This window comes from Miniopterus natalensis, chromosome 8, assembly GCF_054644295.1.
Source record: "Miniopterus natalensis isolate mMinNat1 chromosome 8, mMinNat1.hap1, whole genome shotgun sequence".
NCBI lineage: Eukaryota > Metazoa > Chordata > Mammalia > Chiroptera > Miniopteridae > Miniopterus > Miniopterus natalensis.
This window is the reverse complement of record NC_142088.1, coordinates 17,144,604-17,163,127: the sequence shown is the minus strand read 5'-3', so window position 1 is coordinate 17,163,127 and position 18,524 is coordinate 17,144,604. Positions and strand designations below refer to the sequence as shown.

At 34.4% G+C, this 18,524-nt stretch overlaps 1 protein-coding gene across 1 annotated transcript in view; it reads left to right on the top strand.

Moving 5' to 3' along the window:
* CPS1 (carbamoyl-phosphate synthase 1) overlaps positions 1–18,524 on the top strand; it is a 145,589-nt gene that overhangs the window by 29,788 nt on the left and 97,277 nt on the right. The window contains exon 2 of the mRNA XM_016196893.2: positions 9,493–9,639. Coding sequence (XP_016052379.2) covers positions 9,514–9,639 — 126 coding nt within the window. The 5' untranslated portion in view covers positions 9,493–9,513. The remainder of the gene's footprint in view (positions 1–9,492; positions 9,640–18,524) is intronic.

Below are 18,524 nucleotides of genomic sequence, written 5' to 3'. Positions count from 1 at the left end.
GTTATTTTCTAGCTAAATACCCAGCTTTTTTTCTTCACAGTTGTAAGAATGTATGTAATATAAGTTGTAATCATATATGGTATAATCATATAAGCTATCACAATACCCTGAAAGTCCTGATTCATTCACATTTTTTAAACATCTCTTATGAGATGTTATGAGGTTTGGGGACATGTCATTTAGTTTCACCATTACTTAACAGAATATCTAGTGTCTAGTAGAAGATATTCAGCTTGTTGATGAAAAAATTAGAGGTATAAATTCAGGTGATCAGGAAACACTCCCCCCCCCCGCCCCCCAGTTATCCCTTAACCATTCTACTAATGTTATCAGTATAGGACTACTTGATGTTTAATCAAATTGGTGTCCTTTGGTGCTCTCTTCTGAGATCATAGCACTTGATAGATATTCTCTCATCAACTCTTACACATCCTGTTATTTATGTAGCATTAACTTGCCAAGTGTTCAGAAAGACTGAGACATAGAAAGGTTAATTGACTTGGCTAAGGATAGAACATGTTTAAGATAGAGCCAGAGATAGAATCTGCCTTTATTTCTTGACTATTTTAGCATGTTGCACACTTGTTAGTAGTTAAAGAAAATATGTTGTAAATAAATCCACATAAGTAGGTTTGTAAACTGGAAACTTCCTTCTGAAATGTATTACTGTAAATATTTCTCCTCTGCATAAAGCACATTTGATGAGATACAACTTTAGGACAAGCACTCTTTTTTTCATGATCATTAACCTTTCTCAATTTTCTTATGAGAAAATGATACAGACAAAGGTGAAATATCTCAGCCACTGTAATAGAATGAATTAATGTCAAAACTCCATTCTGGGGTTTTGAGTTGACTTGTATAAACACACAACTATGTTTTTCATCCTCATTTGAGGAACAGTTTATATTGTTAATATTAAAAATCCTAATTCTGCTGATTGCTGAAACCTAAACGTATCAAAGGAAGATTAATAGGGATGCTTTGTGTTCTAGGGAAATGTTTTGTTTATCATGTAACTTAACTCTTTATAATTCATACATGGTGAATGTCATGTAAATATTTTTAAAGCTGTAGATTATTTTCAACTGGGTTTAGTTAGAATTTTCCTCATGCTAGCCTGAGTGTATAGATATTCCTCAAAGTAAAAAAAAATACATCAGGCTTGAAATGTAATTGCAATTAAAATTTGGAGCATACATCTGGTTCATTCAAAGTATGGTGCGCCATTTTGAAGTGTAATACGTTAAGTGTGTAAGAGAACAGTTGTCACATTTCACCTTGACATTTATTAAGATACTTAGGACCTGTATTTAGTGAGCAAATACTTTAGAGAACTTTTTTTATCAGAGTGTCTAGTACATTTTCCCCCCACGCTAAGACAGGCCTCTAATCCTCTCAGCATTAGACCTGTCCCCTGGACTTTGGACCCACGTATTTTCTTTGGAAGAGATAAGGGAAAGCGCCTCACCTTAGGTCTGGAAGAAACACGGAATCACGTATCAAGGCTGTGGAGTAGTTATTTTCCCAGACAGCACAGGGTTTTCAAGCCTGAAGAAAAAGATTAGTTCCTTAAAAACAGACTTTGCTAACTGGGGCCTGGACATGGCAATCCTGTTTCCAGCCAGCCTTTGTATAAGCTTTAAAAATCAAAAGTTTGTTTTCTTTGATTTTGATGTAGCTCATCTTTTCTTGGCTGCTCATATTCAAGATTTGGAAAAGAAGGAACAGTGGTGAGCTGAGTAATTCATTGGATTCTGATGAGACATTCTTGAGAAACCCTTATAACTTTAACTTTGGTATGAGTTTTTCCTTTTTTCTCTGTGGCATAGTAATTATATTTTGGTAATCCTGTTGGGTGTGACAGTAGATATAGATTTATAAATTCATAGGTGTTTGAGGTTTTATTTATTTTAAAGCTTGCTATTTTTTATGTATGCCTTGTGTGTTTATAGCACTCAATATTAATTTACATTCATTTAAAAATATATTTTAGCATGAATTTCTCTGTCTTTATTGTGTTTTTCAGAAAACATTTGTGTGCTTTTAAAAAAAGAAATGAATGTGAGGTTTCATGGTTTATACCTTGTCTTTATAGTAACACATGCAGTAGATATTTATAATTTTACTCTAGCTAATTTGATCAGTGTTGATTTCTAGACTTGTTAGCCAAAATTGGCTGGTGAAAAAGTATGGTTATTTTTGTTCTCTTAAGAAGTAGTTGGATCTGAAGTGGCTCCTAGGATGTGGGTCAACTTTGGGATGTGAAAGATGACATGAGGGCTGTTTACTTTGCATTGAAAGGTGGTCACATTTCATTTTGTGAGAACTGCGGGAGAGTAATATTAATTTGGCTTGTTACACTTGCGTCTTATGGGTCTTGAGTTTCTTAGGCCTTTAGTTCCTTTTGTTATAATTTATTGTTTAATCTTGAGAGTAGAAAATTTATATCATGTCTTTTTTTAAGACTAAATTTGAAGTTGTTCAAAAGTCATTTTTTGGGGGGCAAGTCTGTGTTTGAGTCTTGTTTCTATTCTAGGATTTAGCACCATGCTTCGTCCATAAAAGGCCTTCAGTAAATGCCAAAGGAAGAAATTCGAGAATTAATTATCACTTATGGCCTACGAGAGGTCACAGTTGTTAGTTGCTACTATTTCCAATTTGTTGATAGAAAACAAAGACAATGAAGAAGCTAATTTAGGATCACACAACATGTTTGAGGCATAAAAGAGCATAAAGCTATGCAAAAGTGTATATATTGTACTTTTAACTTTGCACTGTAGTCAATAAGCAGTGTGGAGCTACTTAAAGATTTTATTCAGTGTATGAAATAAAAATATGTGATAGAAACTTAACTGTATGGTGCAAACAAGATGTTCAAAAAGTTCATAAAGTAAGTCTGATTTCACATACGTGGCTTTGAAGGATTGAAAGTATATAAACATCGAGAAAATCTGACAAATGTGCAGCCTCAAATTTCTTCATCAGGTAAAATATTGCAGCATTGTATGTTGGAGAAATGATTCTCAATCTGTGTTATTAATTATTCCTCATAGCTTTTTTTTTTTTTTTTATCAACTCCATTTTATAAAGATAAAGCTTCAGTAGACAGACATGTGTCCTTTGACCCTGTTGACAATGTGTCAAGTCATGTGAGATTCATTTGCATATTTTAAATATATTGTTTTATAATTGCACATTACTCATTTGACTTCTTTCTTTTCTTGTTCTTTGTACCCCTTCTATCTTGCCCTAAGTATTTTCATTGCTGAAATTTGTGTAGCAGGGTGAGAAAGAGGAGAGAAAAAAGTAGTCAGAGTGGAGAGTACCGATACTTGATTTTAGACAGAGGCGGTAGCTGAAATGTGGTAGAAGAACACCCCAGCAGGACTGGCCTTTCCCACTGAATGGCTCTGGTCTCTGCTAGGAGTCTGGCTTGACCTTCAGTGTTAATTGTTTTTAGATTTTATAGGTCTGTGCCTTGATCTTTTATAGTTTCATTGTGAAATAACTGTATGTCTTACCTTCAGGGTTTAAGAGTCATTTTGACCAATTACATTCCCTGCCCCACATGCTACATGCTGAGCCAAAAACTACTTATAAACCCAAGAAGTGAAAATAACAGTTAAAAAATGATGGTGCTCAATGGGGATATTTGCTGATTTTTTGTCAGTATAATAAACAACTTTTATTTAAATGTAAACATTTTTTTAAAAGAGCACTTCCTCTTTAAAAGGGTGATGTTCATGGAAATTGATTCTGAACTTTAAGCAGAGTTAGCTGCAAAGACAGTTTGCAAAAAATGCATACAATTCAGGACTTTAATTTGAGGTTATTAAAAATATTTATTCTCAAAATTGAGTTGTTTTCTCAGTTCACTGTGATATTTCAATTTACTTTTCAATATTATCAGGATAAGTATTATGAGACCTTCACAATAAGGAAATTCCTTATTTTTCTTACCTTGTGTATTAAAAATAAAAGTAAAATGAGAGCTATATAGTCTAGTGGATAGCAATTCTTTTTGTATAGAGTTGACAGAATGATCATTAATTATCTCAAATTTGCATGTGAATGGGGAATTAAACTGTACTCCTGAAAGGCCTTTAGTTGAAGGTTTCAGTAACTTTCATTAGGGTTTAATTCTTCCAAACTTACATGAATAAGAAAATAAGAAAAAAATATTTTAATAAAAGACCTGTGTTTTATTTAAAAGTTTATCACATAATTTATCTAGAGGACATGAAATTCCATCTACAGGTGAATTTGGAGAAGCAGATATATTTTCGAGAAAAATCCTTGGTTGGGTTGGGAGTAGCAATATTCTATAACTAACCAATGTCCCTGAAAACCCTGTGTCTATCTTTGTTTTGTTACAATAAGGAAATATTGATTAATTAATCAAGTTCTAATTGATTCTGTTAATTAATTGTAGAAAAATGACATTTATTTTTGAGTCATGGTCTTCAATAATTTGAGGAATGCAGTCACCATTTTTTAGTACAAATATTCTAATCTGATAAGCTTTTCTTTTTCTAAGTTACATATTGGTGTACTATTCAGAATAACTAACATTGTATTAATACTTCTCTCATTATGCAGCTTTATTTCTTTCATTTGTATTACTTTTTACAATATGTCTGATCATTCTTTTTGTAGGAGTTTTATTATTACTGTTTGACCTCAAATTCGAATTCCAGTCAATTAACTGTTAAAAACAAATTTTCAAAACCTTCACACAGTTCTCAACTTTCTATACTCAATTCTTTGTTTTTTCAGTTCACAAAGTTTTCAAGAATATTCTCTGCAAAAATCAAGTCCCTAATCCAAGTTCAATTAGTGGACATATTACATAGTTCCCTCTTTTTATGAGCTGAGGATAATTTTGATGAGGTTAAATGTAGGCTAAAAATAAATGTCGTGAAATAAACAATACCAGAATAAAACATGTAATTCTTTGAAACCAAAGGAGTGTCAGGAGTTGAAACCCAAGTTGGCACTTTTGACTGTTAGAAGTTTGTAGAATTCAAGAACCAGGATTTTTTTTTCCTTCCTTTTCTTTCTCCCCAACCTCAGTCTCCTTTTGTTTTTCTTTTTTTCTCTCTAGAGCATTACTTTGCTCCAAAAAATTTAAACTCAGTAAAATTTAAAAAGGCACCCTGCCTTTCAGTGACTCAGTTCAGAATTCCCCAAATTTGGACAAAGAGATAGCTATCTGTATGGTTCATTCCTAAGAACTTGCAATGATGTTTTAGTAAAGATAAAACTTGGCTGTTTGTGAGGTTAGTGGTCTGATTGCTTGGAGGGAGGAATATAGCTTCCTGAGAACCATGTTCTTCTGAAAACAGGAGGCCATGGAAAAAATCAAATGTAATATAACAAATGTACTGTAAAATGGGGTGGAGCAGGAATGTGCGTGGGCGACCTGTTTTTAATTTTTAAAAAAAGTCTTCTACGTCATTCCAATGTAACCTGCTGTCCATTACTTCATGAAGTCGGTAACTTCAAGACACACATTGCACAAGTTGCTTCTCTCTGATCATCAAATATGTTTAATTTAATGAGGGTCCGATACTCTTCTAGCACATGACCTAGATTACAATAGATAACCCCACCTCTTGGCCAGAGTTGCTCTTTAGAGCCTTGCAAAATCATTTGTGTTATCTCTCTACAAAAGTTAGAAAAACAAGCCCATCAGAGCTGCCTGTTTTGTTGAGCACATTAGAAGATGGTTTTGTTGCATTGATAATCATTGTGCAAAAAGGCTGATGATGAATTAAACTCTTAAAGCTTTTTCTTCGAAGTATGCTACTATTTAGAATCACAAGAGCGTAATGATTTAGTCATTTCATTTTATGAAGCTTATGTTTAAGCCAGATTTTAAGATGTTTAAGTCAACACTGAGTGTACAGTTTGATTTAGGTAATTGTTAATTCTTTCACTAATTGTTCCATAATTTAAAAATTATTTTTATTTGAAATGTAATTATTCAGAACTTAAATTTCTATGGTTATTTCTACTAAAGGCTTTAGATCTAGTATTAAATTTCAAGAACAATGAGATGATTTTGCCTCATTTAGATGTTTCTTATATCTATAAAACAAAGGAATTATAAAAGGTCATTTTAAAGATTCCTTTCAGCTATCTAAAACTCTCTACATTTTTATATTCTCTGTTTGATGAGAATTTAAGCAATACACTAAAAGTTTTCCAATTTTCTACAAAGCATCTTTCAGCAGAAAATAATTCTGTTTTCTGATATACAGTGCCTGATACATAGAAAGTACTCAATTAATTGTTCCTAAATTGGTTATTATTATTATATTTTTTAGTAATTGTAGACCTTATATATGAACAAGCATGAAAATTCCATGGCATTTAGTTATTCAGATTCTAGAATAAGTAACTTCAAGCAATAGTATGTAAGATAGAAAAATATAAAACATCCTTTGCTATTTTAGGTAAGTCCCGCTAAATCAGTTAGCCAGCTAGAAGTGTGGCTCCTAGGCCAATCAGTTCCACTAGGTATATTGGTAGAGAAAATTTATAGTTTTATTTCTATATTATTCTTCATTTCTTATGTTATCTTAATTTTAAACCTAATAATAAATCAGAGAAGTTATGGATCCTTTCATCTCTCATTTGATTTTCACTGGTTAAATTTTACTCGTTTCTGGGTAATATAATATTTCTTAATATTGCTACCTCTAGAATCATGTATTCTTCCTATCAAATTGTATCTTAACCAGCCTTTGACATGCTGGAAAGAGGATAGATGTTGGCTAAGAGTTACGTTATGGCCTTGGCTTTGCAAATTATTAGTTGTGTGGTCTTTATCTGGAACTCACCATCTTTATCTGTGAGACAGTGATAGTCTTAGCTATGTTCAGTTCAGGGATTCCTTTTAAGATTAGCAAAAAAGTCATACCAAGTGCCTAAATAGGTAGCTGGCATTCTGTGTGTGATCAACATATGTCAAGACCTCAACTTTCAGAAGGGATCATATTTATCATCACTGGAGCCATTGAAATTTATGTATTTAAATACCTATTTGCACTAACTGGCATAATAGCAAGTGGTGTATTTATTTCTCTACATAGATATATGTTAATATATTGTGGTTATAAATTTAAATGCTTTAGCTTCTACTGTAGGAATTTTCTTATTTATTACCCAAGGGTTTCCCCTTTTTTCCACCCTTTCAGGAAGATTGAAAGATTTGATGAGGAGCCCTATATGATATGACATGATTTTAAATTTAATAGCATCTCAGGATCAAAATTCCATTTTTAATACTTTAAGTTGTTTATTATTTAAATTTCTAGTGAACTTTGTGTTTCTTTTCTTAAATTTCACTCTGCATTCTGCCTTTTGTGTATGGCTTTAATGATTACAACTTAATGTGAGTAACTTTGGGCAGCTTGCTACACTTTATGACTACCACCTATGGGTCTGGCCCATTTCCATATAATCAGTCCTCCACAATTTGTAGTTGAAGCTTGTTTTTCGTCCTTTTTGGACTAACTTGCACCTGACCTCACTTCGCTTGCACTTTACTCTGTTTGTGTTTGACTATGTTTTCAGTTTGCCAAGGTCACCGAATTCTGAACCAACTCTTTAAGGCATTGTCCATCCTGTTCTCATCCTACATTACAAGCTTGGTTTACTCACTGGCTTACGTGTCCTCTTGCATTTATATATTCCCTAGCAAATGCGTATGCACCTAATAATGATCTGAAATATATACTCAATGCTCTTGAATTAAGGTTAGTTGCATCTAACATTTCCACTTAGTCTAGTAATGTGTCTTTTTAAAGGTAGAAATTAGTATGAGAAGGTTTATTCTTTATGAACACATGCTGCTTGTGCCAGCTCTCTTTAAGGTATTTTCAAGTGGGGTCTTATACATTATAGCTTTTTTATTATCCTAGTATATAAGTCACATGTGACTTGAATTTCAATGTGTGAAACCGTTTTTATAAGATCCCTTTTATTTTTCAACTTCCTTTGTTTCACTTCAACTACTCTGTATGTTATCAAATGTTAGATTGACAAGCACGCTCATGAAGATTGGTTCCTCAATTTATATCCCTCAAAATGCCAATTGGATCTTAATGAATGTGTCTTACTTGATTGGATTTCCAGAGACTTCAGGTTATTTAAAAACCTCATCATCTAACAACTTGATATCTATTGTCATTATTGATGAATCTTCTCCTTGGTCTAATTTTATGTGAGGAATCCTTCTACCAGTTTCTCCTAGTTTCTGTGATGGGAGAAAATATATGCTTTTTATGTGGGTACAAATCCACACCCATTCCTTTAAAAAATATCCTTTTTGTCCATATCCTCAGATAAAAATTAAAATAAATAAATTTAAAAAAGCAAACACCCCACCTCACCCTCTACACCCCAGTTCTAGCACTCATCCTATGTCAGTGAGGTTCACAATCTCTATGTCTTTCTATGTCATCTTTTCCGTGTTGGGAGGCCCCAGGAGGGAGGCGTTATTCCTTGGCCTCCTTTACAAGGTATCAAAGGAAAATGCTGCAGTATTTCCTGATCTACATAGACACATGACTTAAGTGAGAGCTTCCACCAACCAATGAGACCCTTTGCCTGCCTGATCACCCATGGGATTGAAGGGCTAAATTATCAATTTCAACTTAGGTTGAAACATGAATGCTCAAGTTTTGAGAATTTTATAGGTAACATTTTAATAATTAAAAATCTTAATTTTTAAAGTTAAATTCAATGTTTGCCATTGTTTCATACACTTACAAATCTAATGCTTAAGAGGGATTTAAATAGGTTACTTTGCACCAGTTATGTTTTACTTACTGTTACTCATTGCTTTAAAATTTGGAACACAGAACTTTATTAACTCAAGAGCAAAGTGAAACAAAAGTAATACAGATGGTTTACTCTATATTTGTGGAGAAAAGTCTATTCTGATGTCCTTTTTGCTGTATGTGATTTCAACTCTTTTTCCAAGCAGAAAATGACAAGTCTTCAGGTTTCTTTGGGAATCCAAAATCTCTTTTAAGGCAAATCAGGTGTCACATCTAATACAAGCCAAAGCCTTTGATCCTTAGCATTATTAGAAAGTTGCTACTCTTTAGGGTGAGGTGCCTAAGGTTGTCCACTGTGTCTAGGTCATTCTGTTCAGCTGCATAAGCAATTCCTTTGATGGATGACTAGTTTTCTACAACACTAGCATTATTTCAGCAGGAGAAGGTAGTGTTTGATGTTTTGCAATTTGTATTGCATGTCCATAGAACATCTCCGGGCATTACCTCTGGAGGAGGGGTTAAGAGAAGGAGGAGCTATGGCTGAAGACATTTAATAACAGAATGATGGAAATTCAAAGATCCCTGTGCGGTCAGCCCTAAACACCTGACTGCACTCCCCTCTCCCCAGCTTTCCTTCACATTAATTAAAAATATTATAACAAAATTCTCATAAAATATATGTAATTTCATTTAATTTTAGTCACAAATCAACATCTTCAAAATGACGAGGATTTTGACAGCTTGCAAAGTGGTGAAGGCCCTGAAGACTGGTTTTGGCTTTACCAATGTGACTGCACAACATCAATGGAAATTTTCAAGACCTGGCATTAGGCTCCTTTCTGTCAAGGTAATATTCCCATATTCTTTGCTTCTGGTAAAATTGTATGGGTTGTAGTTTAGTGTGAAGCAAATTCAGATTGAATGTGGTTCTGGAGTGCCTGTTTATTAATATTTACTATAAAACCTACTGATTTATCTGATGCTTATTTTTATCTGCTCTGAGTAAAAATACAGCCATTTTCACCTAACACAAAAGAAGGGTCAAAATTCCTGTTAACATGTAAAATGTAAGTGTTCTGTTTAGAAAGCAAATAGCTTTAAAGGCTTTTAAGGGCTCTATCTGGGCCCAGGCACTACTGCTCACAGTTTGGTTGCTTATATGTTCATGAGCCACATGACAGTGTGCTAAGCCCCCATTCTGCACTGGCTCACTGTAGACTTTTCTCTTTTAAAATGTGATTTTTTTTTTTTCCAGAAGAATTTTGAAAGGAAAATATCTGACATTTACAGATTATCATGTAGACAATGATTTTCCCCTTATTCGTCTTAGCCCTTCTTTAGAAGGTCAAATTTATGGGTTTTAGTTTGCAGAGTTAGACAGTGTAACAATTAGCAGCTGATAATCCTGTCCCTTTGAGTGTATCTATAACTGAAGAGCAGGTCCACCCCCGAATTATGAGAGTTCAGTAGGAACTTCTGCTCCTTTCTATGGCTTTATGAAGATTTATTACCAGGGAAGTCTGAAGTTACTCCATGGGAACTCTGCCAATGAAAATCACCTTTTGTGAATGTAAAACTGAAGTAATCACAGTTCTTCAGTAGTAAGAGCTGTAAAAAGTGAAATAGAAAAAACCCTCAGACAACCTCTATCTGTTGATATAAAATTAGGTTGTAATGGTTTTAAGTATTCTGCTTGTACTTTATATGTTCACTGGATTGGCTAAAAATCCTTCAAAGGTTTCTGTCGATTCTACTGCCTAGGTTGCCCCAGTCAGGATTCAGTATGGTTTTAGCCGAGGGACCTCTGCAGGGTTTAGCAATGCCCGTAGATTCTTATGGTCTCCACTGATAGGAATGGGAAGGGAACAGCAGTAAAAGGAAAGGAAGAGAGAGAGACAGGAGAAAGTATAAAAAACCTGCCATTTTAGTTAAGAAACCCAGGAACAACCTTTTATTTGTAGATTCAGTTTAATTCTAGCAAGAGAGCAGAAAGGAGATATGTTGTAAACCATCACCAAAGATACAGTGAGGAGCTATAAACTATGATAATATCTGGTTTCAGTTCAGAGTTAGTCACATGTCAAAGGTACTCATGTAACTTCAAAGAGGATAGCAATGAAAACAATATCGCCTAGAGTTAGATGTGTCTTCTAAGACTTCACTCAAAGTTGTGTCCCTTAGAATATCTATTTTTTCTCATGCAAATAGGTTAGGTAGGAATAGGTGTGTATCCATCAAACATCAGAAACGGAGAAATTGACTGCTTAAAATGGCATAGATGTGAATGAGTGAGAAGCAATTCTCCCAGATCATAATAAGTGCTCTATACAACTACAACTATAACCACAATAAAATGGTTTAATAATGTGGATGGCCTACTGTGAAAATAGTTCTTGTAGCCCATGGTGGTGCATCTGTTTTAAGGGTCTGACAAAGTTCACAGCTAAGAATGACACATTTGTAGGAGAAATAATCTCTTATTTCATAACGTTAAAGCCACTACTCACACGCAGTCTATTTCTGGCCAGAGTTTTGGAGGAAACAGAAGTTCTTCGACTTCACTGTAGTGAATTAAAATTCTATACAGCAGTCCAAGGGGACTTGTGTTATTGTTTTGAAACAGTCTTCTACCTACTTTTCTCGTTGCCTTACTTTTAAAACTCAACTCTCTTAGGAAAAATATCAAAATTTACTCTTGCGATAGGCTTCATATTTTAAAGATAGTTAAAATCTTTAGGATGCAGTTACATAATGGCTGGTGAAGGACAGTAGGATGGTTCCTGGTTTTAGATAGTAAGTGGATTGTGAAAGATACGCTGCTGTCGGGTCCATGAACACTGCCCTTTATTGGTTACTTTTTCAATGTCTCTGGGGGTTACTTTTCCTCTCCCTTTGGCAATGCAGAGAGTTGCTTTGACGACAGCAGTGACACACTTGTACTTTCATGTGGCCCTTCCTTGCATAATTGTTTGTGGCTGACATTTATATAAGCATACCTTTCAAATAGACACAGTTATATTTCACTTATGGGAAGAGGAATTTCAAGGTGCTCTACATTTTAAAGAAATTTAATATCAAAAGTGTATGTGATCAACCACCATAAAATATGAAGGCTTTAGAGACCAGAATTTCTTTCTGTTGTACTGGAAATGTCCAGTGCTCATTATCATATTCAGCCAGTTGTAGCTATGCAGTGGGAAACACTGCACGGGAACAAAAAGATCTGGATTCTAATCCCTCTTCTGCAAATGCTCTACACTTGGTCAAGTCATGTATTCTCTCCAAACCTAAATTTTGTCATTTATGGTGTGGAAATGATTCTTCCTTTACTCAAAGGATTGTGTGACACCATCACACAAGATCAATACTTAAAAATCTATAAAATATTTTAAAAACAAAACTGGATACTTAAATAAGTTCTGTTCTATGCATTTTAGTAGGAGTTAGTAGAGAGTTTGATCAGAGTTTTTTCATGTTATTTGTGGACTACACATTATTACAATGACAAGGTATTGACAACATTTCTCAAATATTCATAGTGGTAATTTTTTCACCTTTGCCTTATGTTCACCTATCTTTAGAAATATATTACTTATGAATTAGACTCAAAGACTATGAAGCAAATAATTTTTTTCCACTATGGTGAATTCAATTCCAAAAGTCAGGAAGTACAACCTAATGTCCTATTTCATTCACTAATCAATTTATTGTTTAACAAATTAAACATGAAACTTTTATCCTGATAGTAAACAGGGCAAATAATAAGTGGAAGTAAATGGATAATTAGTGGATAGCCTCTGGTTTGAAGACATTTAAAAATTCTGAGTTCATAAGTCTTGGAAAGTCCTCAAGAATAAACAATTTTTTTTACTTGCAAATGAATTTGGAAATTGAAGGCCTTACATTAGAAAAGTTAAGCTCCCTGTGAATAGAAGGTTCAATAAGTACTGCTTCTAACATTAATCCACTTATTTTTAAAAATAGTGACTTGTGCTACAATTAAGGCAGGAACCTAACTGCCCAAATATCCTTCTTTCTGCAACTTCAGATACAAATGAGTTCCCAGGAATCATTATTCTCTTTGAAAGGTTTTTATTTTGTAAGATATTATATTTTGATTCTAACATAGAAGTATCTATTTAGCTCAGTCTTGAGGAGCTATTGTGATTTGATTAGAACTGGCAACTACAAAACCTCCTACAATTAGAACCATTTCGTTATATTTTAGTAGCTTTAAAGACATTCACAGGAAATAGATTTTGTTGTTATATTGGAGCCTTTGTTCATATTAGAGGTGGGGTAAGGGTATGGTTATCACACACTTTCAAAAATAACTATTGTTTTAGACTTTTACTGAAAATAAATTTTAGGACTGGATTTCATCCATGATTATGCAAATTATTAAAATAATAAACTATGTTCCAATCCCAAATAAGCTGTTGCAGAATTAGTTGGAATAGATTAACAACTTTACATATTTTTTTGGACAATATTTCGTTAACTGGGAAGAGGCCTCTGTTTTGAACATTTTCATGTACTCCACTTTGTATAGCCCCTATTTCTAAAGTGTAGACTTGTTTGTCATCACAGATATTTTGAGCATCTTACCATGGAATCCTTGAAAAAGTTATAGTTGAACAGGGCTTAGACTAGGGTGGAGCAAGTGGGGTACTTAAGGTACAACATTGAAGGAGGCTCTTACTACCAGGGCCATGAGTGTCTTCCTTCCATGTTGCCCCCTAGGCACTTCACTTACCTCACCCTACTCCCAGCCCTGGGTCAGAAACTAAGAAATCAGACGAGGGAAATGCCGAAAGAACTGGCATAGTCTTGGCCTCATGCTTGCCTCTCTTGCTGATGAAGCCTTGAGTTTCTATTTAAATACCACTGCTGTGGAAACAGAACATTCCTCTGCCCTCACTTCTCCTTTAGACTTTCTTCACATTTCTGACTTGTACTAAAAGTGGGGTGTGGTAGAGGGTTCCAAAATCTCTTAGGCAGTGGTCATGCCGGAGGTCATGTCAAGGTTTCAGGAGTTTGCCATGTAAGACTGAATGTGCTCGATGTGACCAGTATTCCCCAGGGTTCCTACAATGACCAAGGACTGAAGACAGCTCCATGGACCAGAGTCACACCTGGTGTTGGACTCCTCAGTCCTAGTGATCTTAAGCTTACTCTTAATTTTCTTCATTTGGTCTAATGAATTCAATTCATGAAAATATTTTCAAGGCTCCTTTACTCTTTTTCTTTTTTTTCCCAACTGAAAAAATGCCATATAATGATCTTTAAAATTTAATAAGGAGATTATTGGCTGATGTGACACTCTTATAAATGAATCAGTAGGGTTGCTGATTGCTATGCATTTTACTGAACAAGTTTCTTCTATGATGTAGAATTAAATATAGGACCATTTTACTTTATTACCACAAAGTAAAAATTACCTTATAGTATTGGCGATTCCTCTCAGATTCAGAACACTGTACCGCATAGCAAATGCCCCTTATGTGCTTGTCAATAAACTTACAGTTTTTGAACATATTTTGCAATGGAATTTTTTTAAAAGCTATATTTTATGTCTAATGAGAAACATAACTGAAATAAAAATTACTTATAAATCTGACTCATTTCTTTAAAAATTCCCAGAACATAGAAGTATTCAACGAAATTAACCTCATGATTTTTCCCCCCAACACTGGCTTATGTTTAACTGAAGGCGGATGACTGAATATTAACTTAGGATGTTGTAAGGCTATTAACTTAGGATGTTGTAAGGCTTAATTGATTACTGCAGTTACAGTACTTTGAAATCCTGAAATGTTGACATTATAACTGCAGCCAAGACTCATTAAATATTCTAGACATAGAAAATTGTGTGGTAATTCTGAATTGTAAGTATCCATATTTTGATAATGTAACTTCAAGAATAAAAAATAAGATTTCATCTACTAATAAGGAACATTCGAAGGTTTTAACTTTTTTTACCTTATTATCTATGCAACAAGGAGCTGAAATAAATTCTGGCTTTAAGCTTCCTTCTTGCCAAAACTTGGGTCAGGTTTATTTTATCCTTAAGAGGATGAGTACTAACATGAGCTAATAGCTAAGAATCATCAGGTAAGCCAGAGATAAAAAATGCTATAGAGTTTTAGGCCTTGGCGAAAATGGAAATAAACACATGGGGCGTCTACTTTTTCTGATGTGCAAATAATTTACATAGTGAACTGACTTACCAGCAATATAGTCAGATTCCCAGAGTTGATCATTTTTATTTTCACTACTAGTTTAAGAGGATTATTGTAGCTATAATATTTTATATTCAAATCTTTTATGAAACTTACTGCTAGATTAGCTTGAGGCTTTGTCAGTGAAAGACATGTGCCATATGATTTCACTCCTATGTGGAACCTAATGAACAAAATGAACTAACAAGCAAAATAGAGACAGACTCATAGACAGAGAGCAGGCTGACAGCTGGGCGGGGTGGGGGGTGATTAGCGGGGAGGGGGGAAGGATTGAGCAAAAGAGAAAAAGAAAAATGAAAAAAACTCATGGACACGAACAGCAGTGTGGTGATTGCCATAGGAGAGGGATTAGGGGAGGGGGAGGAGGGCACGGGGCATAAATGGTGATGGACGGAGACTTGACTTGGACTGATGAACACACAGTGCAGTGCACAGATGGTGTGCTGTGGAGCTGTGCACCTGAAACCTGTGTAATTTTGTTAACCAGCGTCACCCCAATAAATTCAATAAAAAGGAAAAAAATAGCTTGAGGCTTTACATCCAGAACATTTTACTGGTGAATTCTCACGCTCAGGGGAAGCAATAATGCTCTCCTTCCCATTTCAGAGATAGTGTAAGTACTGTAGTTAACACAAGGACACATGGATGTCTGCTTTTGTACAAATATACATGTAGCAAATCTGGTTAGAATTAAAATTAGGCCTCAAACACCACATGCATCTTTTTAATTTGGCATTTTTGTTACTGTGCTTATATATCTGAAGTCATAGTTGTTTAACCTGGCTTCAAATGCCCTAAATCATTTCTCCCGTTGTAATTTTATTGCTTCCTCAAGAGCCCATTTATATACAGCACTTTGTCTTAATATAAAATAAATTATATTTTCCCCTTTCCTTTTATTGGTTGCATTTTGAAAACACATTGTTTAAATCAAAGGATCAGTAAGAATTCTTGTTTTATATCACCATTAGTAAATCTTTAAGTAGGATATTTTACTACTCAATGCTGTTGAGAGTTGACATATTTCTTCCACTTCAACCAAAACATTGTCATATGTTTGTAACAAAACATGCTGTTTTTCAATTTTCAATTTGTTTCTTTCTCATATAGTCCTGTGAGTTCCACATATGCAAAAATCTAACGTGATAGGTATTCACTGTGAGCAATTTTAGGCTGCAAGAAAAGTATCTTTTTTATTTGTTTCCAGTGTTTTGAACTAAAGGATCCAAAAAAACCTAGTTTGAAGTAAAGAATCAACATCTTCAGAGCTAGCTCAGAATGATGCTGGGATGTGGAACAATGAATGAACAAGTAGATGATTTTTAATAACTGAATGCAAAGGAAAAGCCTAATAATAAACACAGGCTGTTTCAAAAACTTTTATTGGTTAAATTATAAATTAGACTACTAATTTCAATCTTGAATCCTCAAAATCATTTAATGTCATAAGGAAACAATTTTTGACTAGTTATTTTATAAAGTAACTGGCTCCCAGATCCACAATATCTGTATGTTTCAGGCTAAAAGAAATCAAACTATAAGTATAAACTAATTTAATGCATTTTCCTTGCTATATTTATTGATTACAGATTCTTGGCCTATTTTTTTTTTTTTGTGGGAAAGGGGTACAAGGGCTTGTTTGTATGTTATACAACATAATTATATGGATGGGAGAAAAATGTAATTCTGAAGAGTTGTGAATATTCATTGCAGATACAATTTAAACATTGGTTCAAGGTCGATCAAGAGATTTTTAGAAGGCATAGAGAAATACATGTGTGTGAGACAGAGAGAGAGAGGAGAGAGAAGGAGGGAGAGAGAATTTCATTTTAGGCAGTTGCATGCTGACCTTGTGTTTCTTAGGCCCCCCAAAAAGTGAATGTCTGCTCTTGAACATTGGGCAATTTGAGGGCACCTAAGGACCTTGGACCTTGACTGATGTTGAGGGGCTGTGTCAAAGTCACTTGAAGTCTGGACTAGCTCTTGTGTTTTGGGATACATGAAGAAAGGAAAGCACTCGGGTGTCCTGCATTGCTGTGCATTAGAGCCCCCATTAATAGCAGAACTTTATTTCTTGAGACTCTCAAAAGCCTTTGGATTCTCATCCTGAATTTGGATTCTTAGAACCAGGTGTGATTTCAAAGTTGTTACTCCCAGGAGATGTTAGGGAAAGATGCCAAAGAGAGAGAGAGACAGAAACGCCAATATCTTAATAGTAGACTTAATATCTCTGGATTTGAAAGATTTGTAAGACTCACCAGTCCTAGAAAAATATTGAATAAGAAATCTATGTTTTAGATTACAGTTCAACAAAAAATAAGACAAGTTAAGAATTTAAAATGTGATTAAAAGTAAAAATTATATCAAGTAGAAAATGAAAAAAAGAAATGTTTAATAGTTTCAATGTTAAAATAAGTAACAGGCAAGATGGGTATGGAAAAAGTGCTTATGCATCTTTTTATTTATTTTTTTCAGTTGTAACTTTTCCTCTTTTACTGAATTCATTATTTAATCATTTAGCAGTACTCTGCTAAACAGTTAATAGATTATCTGACTAAAGTAATTTTACTAAAGTGCGAATAAAGCTTAATTATGATATAATGGCTTTATAAAAAGAAATTGCTGCATGCATTTACATCTCTACTTGGTGGAACATGGAAGAGAAAATACTGTTGAAGCAGGAGTTCTTTATTCTCTTACCTAGTCCCCAGGAAGCAGATCATGTGGAATTAAATACAGCTATAAATTGCCCATCACTTCTCATTTCTGTGAGCAGAGCCTAAGAGGAATAGTCTAAATATGACTGGGAGCAAAGCAGGAATGTGATTTGCAAGCCAGTCTGTATGTCCCAGAGAAACGAAAGTAGAATTATGCAGTATCTTTGCCACCTGAGAGCCATTCATTCATTCATTCATTCATTCATTCATTCATTCATTCAACCAATTAGATGTGCTAGGTATTTACTGCTGGTAGGATTTTAGGGGTGATAATCATACCTTCCCATCAATCCCTAAGTTTAAAATCAATTAGGAAATAAGACAGCATTCAAACAGGTAGGGATCTGAGAATCAGAATTATTACTGTTTAAGTTGTGTAGAAAACAGGGCTTTGATCTGTAACCAAATTTATTCATTCACAATTGCAGCTCTACCCTGTACCAAGCGCTGATGTAGGCCCAGGAGGCACAGCAGGAACAAGGCTGACCCAATACTCTGCCCGTGTGAAGTTCACTCTCTAGTGGGATAAGACAGATATTTTACATAAGACACTGGATGATATGTTAGGAAGCAATGAGAGCTACTAGAAAAGCGTGGACTAAGGAGATAGAGTGCTGGGAGGCATATTGTCATTTTAAATGGGGAGGGGGGTCAAGGTAGGTCTCTCCAAGAAGATGGATGACATTCAAGCAAAGACTTGAAGGAATCTTTAAATTTGAGACTTCAAATTCAAAATTTTATGTTAGTGTTTTTCTTAAGATTTTTATTTTTAT